Source organism: Diachasma alloeum, unplaced genomic scaffold (genome assembly GCF_001412515.2).
Source record: "Diachasma alloeum isolate Michigan unplaced genomic scaffold, Dall2.0 Dall_scaffold_00197, whole genome shotgun sequence".
In the NCBI taxonomy this organism is placed as follows: Eukaryota; Metazoa; Arthropoda; class Insecta; order Hymenoptera; family Braconidae; genus Diachasma; species Diachasma alloeum.
In genome coordinates this window covers 535797-547407 of record NW_021680362.1, presented here as the reverse complement: position 1 = coordinate 547407, position 11611 = coordinate 535797, and the positions used below count along the sequence as shown (strand labels likewise).

Below are 11611 nucleotides of genomic sequence, written 5' to 3'. Positions count from 1 at the left end.
CATTATTGAAAAGAATATCAGAGAAATTATGTAAAATTATCTGCAGTATTTAAATATAATTGATAATCTATTAAATTGTCTAAACGTTCTATTACCGTCATCCCGTTAACTTCCTATTCAGTATTTTCGGGCTGTTCAGCTGATGTTGAATGTTAGCTTCAATAGATGGTAGTACAAGGAGAAACTTTACTTTGAAAAAATATCATGAAAATAACGCCAAATTTTTTTGGGAGATAATGGTAAACCGCAATCGCGGGGCATGTTGCTGATTTTAAAAACTGTTACTTGCTGCGCCACATGCAGTCAAAAATTTCAGGAGAAATGACGTGGCCAAACATAAAAGCGAAACGTATAAAAGTGATAAATTTTTGCTTTTGAGTTTTGGAAATTTTATGGTTTGAAACATAATTTTACGTGATTTCCGGTGTACTTTTTTCCGAGTCTTTTCTCCGTGCAATTTTCTGGGAGTGCTAGTCAAAATTCGGATTTTCTTAACCAGAAAAATTGTTGTCCGTGTCACGTGCACTCTCCCTATGCTTACACGCAGCCAAAGTTGATAGAATAGTTACGGAATGGACTAATGTAAACGTTTACCGAAAATACCTCGGAAAATTTATCCTTCTCAATGTACTTTCCCCAGGAAAACTCGCAGATATCATTCCTTCGATTAAATGAGCATTTCAATTTCATTCCCATAATGGGCGTTTTGCTACACGATTATGGGAATTGTTCCGTAACTTTTCCTGGAGTTTTTTCTTGGTGTAATCACGTTCATAATTTCTAACAGACAGGAGACGATAAGAACACATTATCCTCTCAGAGTGTTTTACCTTCCCATTGGGATATTTCAGCTATCTCATTCAGGTGTAAAATCATTCGGATATATTCATGATTTACAATTTTTTCCGTATGAATCACTCCTGAACGGGAATGATGTATGACTACAATAGGATTATTTTATCCCCTATGTAAAAATAGTAAAATACTCCCAGAAGTAGTTGATTTTTCCCTGTCGGTTTTTCTATGAACGAGACGAAAAGATACACTGTTCAAAATTTTCGGCTGAATTTTCCGTGTGAAATTCCGGAAATTTCAGGAAATCTTGACATTGAAAAATAATTCTGTAAAAATTTAGATAAATCAGGATAATTCAGGAAAAAATTGAAAATTGATGTTATTTTGTTTCTGAATATTCATGTTCCACTGAAAATCCAATCAAGTTGTGAAATTTCCACTCAGTCCAACTGAAAACTCATGAATTTCCGTGAATTTTACTTAAAACATCAAATTTCATAACCATTTTTTCTCTAAATTCGATTCAATGTCATTCTCATGAGATTTAGTATAATATCTTCCATGAAATTTCAAAAAAATTCCAACAGTACAATTTCCGCGTGAGCACACGAAAAAGGGCTTTCACCTGATCAAATACAAAATGCGTTGCATTTATCTACACGGTGCACAAGTGTCAACCATGACTCATCATATAGCGATATTGACTCCAATGACAATGCCTAATGTACATTTATAGCCACGGCATAATGGCTATTGAAGGCCACGTGGATATTACAGAAATTTGAAGATTGTAGTTATAACGAAATTACAGCAAATGAAACGATGAATAAATTTTCCGTATATTTAATCGCCTCTCTTCTTAAATTTGAGAACAAGGAATGCGATGATTCTTCATATCCTCATCTTTTTATATGAAATTTTGTGTAATGAACCAGTGTATTATTTTGATTATTTTTCTCACTCGGATTTCAACCAATCAGAGCGCAGTATTTGAGGCTGTCAAAGGGTTTTATTTCGGAAATAAACTAGTAGCTTTTCAAATGTTTCTCATCTTTTAACGCATTTCACGTTTAATATTCTGTGTGACAGATAAACAAAAAAGCGGGTTGTAAATGTATGGCTGTGTAAATGTATCCGGATGCTGTTCACTGCACTCTGCTTGGCCGAAATCCGAGTGGAAAAATAATCCGTCAAATACCACTCGTGCTTCAAAATTGATTGGATATTTTCCTCAAGTTTCCCTGCCTAGGAAAAAGTGTATCAAATTTTGCAGAAAAATCCCTTGTGCTTCTCACTCAGAATTTTAAACCTGCAAAATTTTACACAATCATTCCTAGACAATGAAGCTATCGGAAAATATCCGATAATTTTGAAGCAGTAGTGGTATTATTACTGAATATTTTCGGCCTCTCCATTAAGATTCCGGGGAACAGAATCTCAGCATCACATATACAAGTGAATAATTAAAAAAAAAACACAAGTATAATCCTCACAATCTGCAAATACAAGTGAAATATTCAGAAAAAATCATTGAATTGTAGAGGATAAACGTAAAGAGGAGTCTCACTGCAATCATTTTAACAAACAGTTCGTTCCTCAGTTGATACGTTAAAGATATTTGAGTACCATACAGTACAATTGAGGCAAAGATGTTATTTCGAACGGAATATCGACGTAATTCAGGGAATAGTTAACTTGCATGTAGAGTTGAAACGCAGGTTTTTTTTAGCAGCAATGTAGAGTTTTTATTCCCTGACATGCACGGAGAGAAATATTCAATAAAAATTACGTATCTTTTCCGTAATTCCGGAGCGAAATTGTGGTTGTAGGAAATTTTACGGAACTGTCACGGAATTTTTGCAGAGTCACTTGAATTTTCTGAGTCGATTTCGTAATCGGTGAGCGAATTGTGAGTTCCGTAATTTTTACTGAAGATTTCTCTCCGTGTGACCAACTGTTTTCAAAGCGCACACGGGTAGAATCAAATAGTAAAAATTACCATGGCCATAGAAGGGAATACCATACTATACCACATAGTAAAAGGGTCTTCAACTGACTCTACATAGTAATGCTTACTACATCATTGCGTAAACACTACAGCGATTCATGAGAGAGATTACCATGTTCCATGGTAATGCTTGCCATTTTCCACAGTAATAGTTACCTATTCTATGGTAATGCTCACCATGTTCCATTGATATTTTTTGTTCCAACAAACAATAGCGCTTTCAGCACTCTCACCGATAATAAAAGTAACAAATTTCCGTAAAAATCTCGGAATTTCAGCAATTTGTCCTACCAATATCGAGTGATCATGAATACCATAAAAAAAATCATTTAATTGAGAGATACGGAGACAAAGAAGACGCTTATGACTGGCCATAGCCCGAGTGCCTTCAGCCTATTTACATATGATATACAATATTTTAATTATAGAATATGGAAAGAAAATAAAAGAAAAAAGAAAACAAAAGAATAGCTAAATATTATAAATATTTAGATAGCTAATAGTATTGTATGGTTGAATAGGAAGGATAAGTTGTTTTGCATTATCACAGATGAGATGAGTGTGAAACAGTTGAGAAATACTTTCATTATTTTAAATGCATTTATTAGACGTAGATCCTGAATTAGACTGAAATGAACAATTCATTTGATTCCAATAAATGGATTATTAATAAAGTCTTCCTCTTCGCCATCTAAATAATTATCTCAGTTCTAACCAATGCAGTCCTTATTAGTTAGAAATTATTCTTTACTTCTCTTTCATTATGATATTTTACGATTTATGATATTAGGACACCTTAACACAGGAAGCTCTACTATATAACATAATATCTATTCATATGTCCATAGGACCTATTACCCTTGACGTGCTTACCATGCCCCTCAGCAACCATTACGATGTTCCATGGTAGCCCATTCCTATAATAATTACCAACCCTTATTATATGCAGATTCCGGCAAAGGAATTTTTGATATTTTTTCCACCGTGCATCATTTCCTGAATTATGATATTGGAGTACTTTGACAGTCTTCTCTTTGTTAGAAATCTTTTCCACATTTCTTGATGAAAATCAAAGCAGAATCTTATTTTATGAATAGGAAGGACTGAAGTGAATAAAATGAATTATGAACTGAACTTGAGAAGAATAAAAACTCAGTATTTAGGTCTATATTACTGTTAGAAAATTCCATTTGAAATTTCAAGTGAAAAAACTTGAAATATTTAACAAATTTGACAAAACAGTTAATTTCTTGAATATTCAAGTAATTCTGGATTTTCAGATCCATACGGCACTGAAAAACTTTGATAATGTTGAAAATTCAGGCAATAACTTCTCTGAATTTTCAATCTATTGAAAATTCAATCATGTTTGATGTTCAATTTCCACGATGAATTTGAAAATTCAAGCTTTCATTGAAAAATCAATGGTTTTTTAATTTGAAAAATCAAATTTTCTTGAATTTTCAAGATGAATGAGAAATTTAGTGAACGTTTTCAATTGAAATTGAATTCAAACTCACAACATTGGAAATTCAGACGACATTGGGACTGAAATTTCAAGAAATTATCAACAGTGTATGATGTTTTCTATTGTACTTCATTAACCGAACTTGCTCCATCAGACAGCTATATCTAAGATAAAAGATAAAAATACCTGAACCAGAACGTGATCATGATAAGCGACATAATTCCTTCCTCAAGTACATTTTCCCGGATTTAATCACTAAAGAACTTATCAGCAGCATCAGATATATTTTTTAATTAAAGAGATTGGTAATACATCTGAATTTTTCGTGATGAATATTATAGAAATTGATGATGTTGATAATCAGTACTTACAATCGAATGGTAATCACATGAAAATTGTTAGGTCGTAGACCTTCGCTTCATGGGACTTCATGAAAAATCAGTTCATTGGATCTGTTGATTTAATTCTTTCGAGTTGAAATATTCGGAAAAGCGCAATGAAGTGATAAATTGAATGATGGATGCTTTCTTTTGTATGCCTTATTAATGTTCGCTGTGAAGAAAAATGATAGCGTCAGGTGAATCAACAAAAATCCTTCCATGGAATTTCATTGTATTTATCATGTAGCGATATCAGCACAGTTGATATGGTTGGTCGCAAGATTAATATCAAAATTCAAAGTCGAATTCTGCTCGAAAATTCCCAGAACATAACTAATGTAGGAGGCCATAAATTCATGACCCTGATATAATGCGATGAACAATGTTCTATCCTCAGGGATTAAAATACAATTAGTCAGAAATGACACATTCGAAAAAAAAGTAAATCAAGACTACTTATTGAACTGAGATTTCAAGTAAATGAATGAGTCCATAATTCTCAATTCAATCTTTTTTTTTCATAATTGAAAAAAGTGAAAAATACGTAATTGTTACGGAAATGATGAATTCTTTAGCACTGCGTATAATCGTATATTTCACACCCCGGAGGCAAAAAAAATCAAAGGCATATCAAACACGATGATTATGAAAACTTTGAAAAGAATACATTGTTTGATAGAATAACCCAGATAACAATGATCTTCCGGCGTAGAGAATACCCGTCACCATACAGACAGTGATAAGATTATCTCCCAACTCCAATTTTATTGATATGAACGCCTCCAAAATCCATATAAAACCCAAGTGATTCTATGATAGGTTTGCTCAATCTACGATCGTCAAGGTGGTCGTAATACGTGCGTTAGTAATAAGTTGATAAGTAATTTTTGGATTGTGCATTGGAACGTAAGTAGTGAATACATTTTCAAGTATCTGTGAGTGTTCCGAGACATTTTGCGTTATTAATTCAACTACTACAAAAATTTAGGTGCGACAAAATGGCCCATCTTCCGTCGCTCCTCGTAGCGATCACTTTCGTAGTCTGCGCCGGAGCCATCCCTTTACCTGAAGATGAATTTTCAATCGATATCGCCGTACCAGAGACTCGGAGTGATCCAAAGGTTTATCGACTTCCCGAAGATGTTGTACCTGAATCCTACAATATAAGAATCACACCCGATCTCGAAAGTGACGAGTTCACTTTCACTGGTGTATCGGAAATAAATATCATTGTGAAGAAAAATATTTCAAAAATCACCTTGCATGCAAATAGTTTGAATATCACGATGGTAGCACTTCGTACACCGCAGAATGTAACGCTTCCGGCTGTACAATTACCTCTCAATGTGGCGAATGATTTCCTAATCATTAATTCGAAGACACAATTAACCGCTAACTCCAGATATGTGTTGGAGTTGGAATATGAAGGCAAATTGAATGATGACATGAGAGGCTTCTATCGTAGTTCATATGTAGATGATTATGGCAAAAAAAGGTAATAAATTTCTGGAGATTTTCCGAAGATAATGGTCGTCTCAATATCTAAATACTTATGTATTGCAGATGGTTAGCAACAACGCAATTTGAACCTACCTACGCTCGCCGGGCGTTTCCCTGTTGGGATGAGCCACATTGGAAAGCAACGTTCGATATTTCGATCAAGCACCCTGACAGACTCCGGGCCATTTCCAATATGCATAAAATTTCCACTCAACCTGATACTGCTGACTTATCAAAGAGCATCACGACTTTTGCCTCCACGAAAAAAATGTCTACCTACTTAATTGCTTTCGTGGTCTCAGATTTTAATTTTCTGTCGAATAAAGATGGAAGTTTCAAAATATGGGCAAGACCCAATGCTATTCGGCACGGAGAATTTGCATTAGATGTTGGTGAGAAAGAGTTGAAAGCTCTGGAAAATTACACCACCATTCCATTTCTGTCTCATGGCTTCAGTAAAATGGACTCGATTGCCATTCCTCAATTTGAAGCTGGCGCTATGGAAAACTGGGGTCTTGTTACTTACAGGTAATGTGTGAGATGTAGCAAAAAAATATCATTAAAATGCGATAGTTTTGTAAGACGCGATAGTTATGTTGTAGGGAGTCGGCGCTCCTCGTTGAAGAAAATGTAACAACATCTGCCAGTAAAGAAGGGGTTGCAACTGTCATAACCCACGAATTTGCTCATCAGTGGTTTGGGGATTTAGTCAGTCCAAAATGGTGGCAATACACCTGGTTGAATGAAGGTTTTGCGACTTATTTCCAATATGTCATCACAGACTTGGTAAGGGGTTTGATTGAATTGGCAAAAATGTTTCCAGCCTCACATTCTTATTTTTTGAAATTTTTGTCTAGATTCTACCCAAGTGGAGGTTGAAGGATCTTCAGGTTGTCAAAGCTCTCCAAAGTACTGCCTTTCCAGGTGACAGCGTCAGTACAGCGGTAGATATGAATTATGATGTTAATAGCCCGGCTGAGATTAAGGCCAAATTCAACACTATTTCTTATCAAAAAGGTTGGTAAAGCTTGTTCAATAGCATAAAAATCATGAAAATCCTTATTTTCATATTTTGGTTGTTCTATGTTTGATCACTTCAGCCGGTTCAGTCATCCGAATGATAAACCACGTTGTTGGCGAAAAAAATTTTAAGGCTGCTCTGCAGGCCTATCTGAAGGCCAAGTAAGTTTTTAATATTGAGAGACCTTATTGAAACAGTTTAATTTCAATTTAAATGAATTTTAACGGAAGGATCAATTGATAGGGAGTTCAACGTAGCAACATCTGATGACCTTTTCAACGAATTTAAAAAAGTCGCTACGAGTTTTAAAGGAACATCAACGGATCCCTTACTTATTTTGAATAATTGGGCAATCACTCCAGGTTTCCCACTGATCAATGTTACCAGAAATTATGAGAAAGGTACAGTGAATATCACTCAAGAACGTTACCTTTATAAACCAGATGCTAATCACACGGAACGTTACTACGTACCTCTCAACTACGCGATGAAGAAGGAAGACTTCGATGACACGAGCGTCACAACCTGGTTAGAGAAAGATAAATCAATTGTAAATTTCGACGTGAAAGCTTTGAAAGACAAATGGATCATCTTTAACAAACAACACTTTGGTAAATTGAGAAATTAATTACAGAACCTAGATTTACCGCTCAAAAAGATGTTCATTTACTATTTCGAAATTCCAAATAGGATACTATCGTGTCAACTACGATGAGCAGAATTGGCAACTGATTACTGAGTTCTTGAAGACCAAGAATTACACGGATATCCATGTACTCAATCGAGGACAGCTAGTTGATGATGCGCTTAATCTCGCGAGGAATGGAAAACTGAAATGGAGCGTAGCGTTTGACTTGATGGCTTTCCTTAAACAGGACTTTGATTACGTTCCATGGTTTTCTGCATTGACTGGCGTAAATTACCTGCAGAGAACACTAGCCAACACTGCTCCTTATGGTAGTTTCAAGGTATCTGGGAATTTACTCCATCAATTTGTGATCAGTCACATTCCTATGGGTAATAACCCTCTGACGAGAAAGTCCAACCAATCCCTGTCGGTGTGAGCGGTAGTGGGGGTACGGGCAACCGTACTATGGCGCTGTTTGTGTTATTGAGCTTTCTCGTTAGAGGGTTAATAACATCTCGAAATAATAAGATATTAAGAATATCTAAAAAAACTGAAAAGTTGTCGAATCGCGATGAGAGTCACTTCGCTCATTATATTAATCTCTGGGATTTTTGAAATTTCCAATTAACTAACATGTTGAGGATTCTCGATGCAAATGTCTTCAGTTTATTAAGACTTTCGTAATTTTTGATGTTTAGAAGATGGCCTAAGCGATCCTCAACAATTTTAGTGTCGTTGAAATTATCCTAACGTTTTGACTCCTAGGGAAGTCTTCGTCAGGGGATTTCTTCATGCTTTGATCTACTGTCATTTCTATTACAATCGAAGTCAATCGTTGAAATTATTACTATCGAAGTCGAGATTGACTTCGATCTCATTGATGATCTCATTGATGATTCAATCGTCAAAGTTGAAGTCGAGATTGACTTCGATTGTAATCCCGTTCGGCCAACATCCGTACTTTTAACGATCAAAGTATAAAGAAATCCCCTGATGAGGGCTTCCCTGGGAGTCGAAACATTGGGATAATTTAGACTTTGATTCTCCGTGCAATCTCAACTACCCTATAATTGCTGAGGACCGCTGAGGCCATCTTATGAACATCAACAATCATGAAATATATGAACGGTAAACAAAATTTTTAAATACAATTACTAACACTTTGTCCTACAATTGTTGAGAGCCTAAGAAAACCAAAATATCAAGCGCAACTCGGTGTTTGGAAAATAAATCAGTATTATTTGAACAGTTTCAATATTCGATCTCACCGGGTACCCGTAAATTCATTATTTTAGGCCCACCTTTTGGAATTACTAGAACCCGTAGTAAAGAATATCACATTCTACGAATCGCCTGAAGACCTTCACCTGACCAAGCTTTTAAGAGTCGAAGTCCTGCATTGGGCATGCAAGCTGGGATCTAAACCTTGCAGAGATCAGGCAGCGTTGAATGTCACAAACTGGCTCAATGACTCCAAGAAAAATTCGTAAACCCTGAATTTTATCGTTATTATTGAAGAATCTCCATTTGAATATGTAAAGACATAAAATTATTGTATTTTACAGACTTGAACCTAATCTAAAGGGTGTTGTTCTATGTGCGGGTATTCGAAACACCGATCAAGCAACTTGGGACAAACTTTTCGCGAAATACTTAGCTGGTGAGGAGAATGCTCTCCTTACCGCACTTGGATGTTCCTCTAATACCAACATCTTAAAAGGATACTTGACCAAAGCAATGAACACATCTGTCAGTACCACGAATCGCGATGGAATTTTCTCTACTGTCACCTTTAGCAGCGACGAAGGTGTTGATGTAGCACTCGATTTCATTCTGGCTAATGCGGATCAAATTTACCAATTGTAAGGAAACAATCATTAATCTACGTTGATGAATCGGAACATGTAAGAAAATAATTCCCATCGTTCCTTTTTTACTAGATCTGGAAATACTACCGAAAAACTTAAAACATACATCACTAATATTGGATCCAAAATCAATAGGAAAGCCCAACTTGACAAGGTAAGCTAACCAAGTCACAATTGATGGAGAATCAAGATTTCGCAATTAATGACCAACCTTGATCTGTTCATTCCAGTTGAAGGAGGCTAAGAATCCCCATGTGAAAAGTATTTTCGCTGACGGTATTAGCAAAGCTCAGGAGACTCTTGAATGGCTCCTCATACACGAATCACAAATCTCAGAACATTACAAAAAGGAAGAAGTATCCCCGGCGAAGCCAGATTCAGCTGTAACGGTCACCCTATCCTCTCTCCTATTCATAATGTCATTTGTAGTCTCTCAATTATACTAGAGAATTAAGTTATCATCTTTTATGTGTTAAGATAGGAACATAATGACGGGAGTAAATAAAGTATCAACTGTCCAATTAATATATCATGAATTATTATAAATTTTTCATATGAGTGCATTGTATTATTGAAAAGTTTCCTGCTCCCGCTAATTCTTGTGCATTCCTTGTTTCCCCAAGGGCAACACATAGAATAGGAGTCAATGTGTTGATAGCAGCATGTGCCTGCAATGTCATAAAGGTTCCAAAAATCCATTTACTTCACAGAATACTTAGATGTGAGTCAACTTCTGATGTAATGAGTAGTGTATTGGGCTATAGGATTTGGTGAGATGAATGTGCCAAACCGATTTCATCAGTAATTGCGCCTCTGAAATGTTTTCAGAAGACAAAAGATTTCACCGAAGCTTTGGTCAGCCTGAAATTGTAATTAGATTAGATAATCTATGATCGTGATAAGTTATCGGAGTGTCTCAAATTACGTCTCTTGATATCAGTGGGAAATTATTGCAATGTCTAGCGTGATCGATTTAAAGACAATTTATTCAATGAATTGATATGCTAGGAATAGTATCCTTTTATCCTTTTACAAATAGTATATTTGTAAAAGTATAGTATATAATAGTATAGTATATAAAAGTATAATATAATAGTATATAAAAGTATAGTATAAAGTACAGTATATCCTTTTACAAAGAGTATCGTTTTACAAATAGGAGTATCTTTTCACTTTTAATGCAAGGATGTCGGAGTATCCTTTCGCAAAAGGCCCATTTGGACGTAAAAAATGACACTGAGGAGAAAGTTGAGAGACATCCTGATGCTTGAAATTAGAATTGAGGCTCAAAATACTTCACTTCGAACTACTATATGAGAGAAATCAAAAATTTGGAATCAACACGGAAACTTTTGGTATAAATTTGTCGATTTTTGGCATAGAGCACAATTAAAATTTGGATGGTGGTAGTAGAAAAGTTTTGGGTCAGGCTCTTTTCTGAAGAATTCCGAAGGAAGTTATTGAAGATTCTTTTCTCAAGAAAATGATTCCTTAACAAAAGTATTTTCTCAGCGTACGCATACGTAAAAGACGCTTTATTTGGGAGTAATTTACGTGTTTATTTAGATACCCTACAATACGTCTTTCTGAAGTTTGAATTCTGATTTTCATGACGGAAAAAAGCAACCAGAGATTATATTGTCGTTAAGCGTAAATTACGTTTAGCAAAAGGTAAATTACGCTTGGCAACACGTATTTTACGTTTCGGTTTTTCTGTGTGTATTATTAGAGAAGAGAATAATCTAATAAAATCGGAGTTTAATCCACGCATATTGCTAATTCGTTAGTAATAATGGCTGCGCTGAGGTATAAACAATACAACTGTCTTTTCATTGTTAAAGTCGACGAAATTAGTTGAGGTATCGACTAATGATAGAGAAAATTCATTGAAAAATAATAGTCACCGGTATCAGAGTTTCTTCCAACATTTTGTTTCGGGGCTA

The 11611-nt window shown here is 35.3% G+C and overlaps 1 protein-coding gene across 1 annotated transcript; it reads left to right on the top strand.

The window, feature by feature from the left end:
• The first annotated feature begins 5465 nt into the window (after nt 1-5465).
• Nucleotides 5466-10217, top strand: LOC107048775 (aminopeptidase N). Its single transcript, XM_015272137.1, has 12 exons — nt 5466-5557; nt 5640-6146; nt 6215-6679; nt 6754-6937; nt 7009-7168; nt 7252-7333; nt 7416-7783; nt 7863-8140; nt 9096-9286; nt 9366-9662; nt 9741-9822; nt 9899-10217. Exons 2-12 carry the CDS (start codon nt 5650-5652, stop codon nt 10112-10114), a joined length of 2820 nt encoding a protein of 939 aa, XP_015127623.1. The 5' UTR covers nt 5466-5557; nt 5640-5649; the 3' UTR covers nt 10115-10217.
• The last annotated feature ends 1394 nt before the right edge of the window (nt 10218-11611 follow it).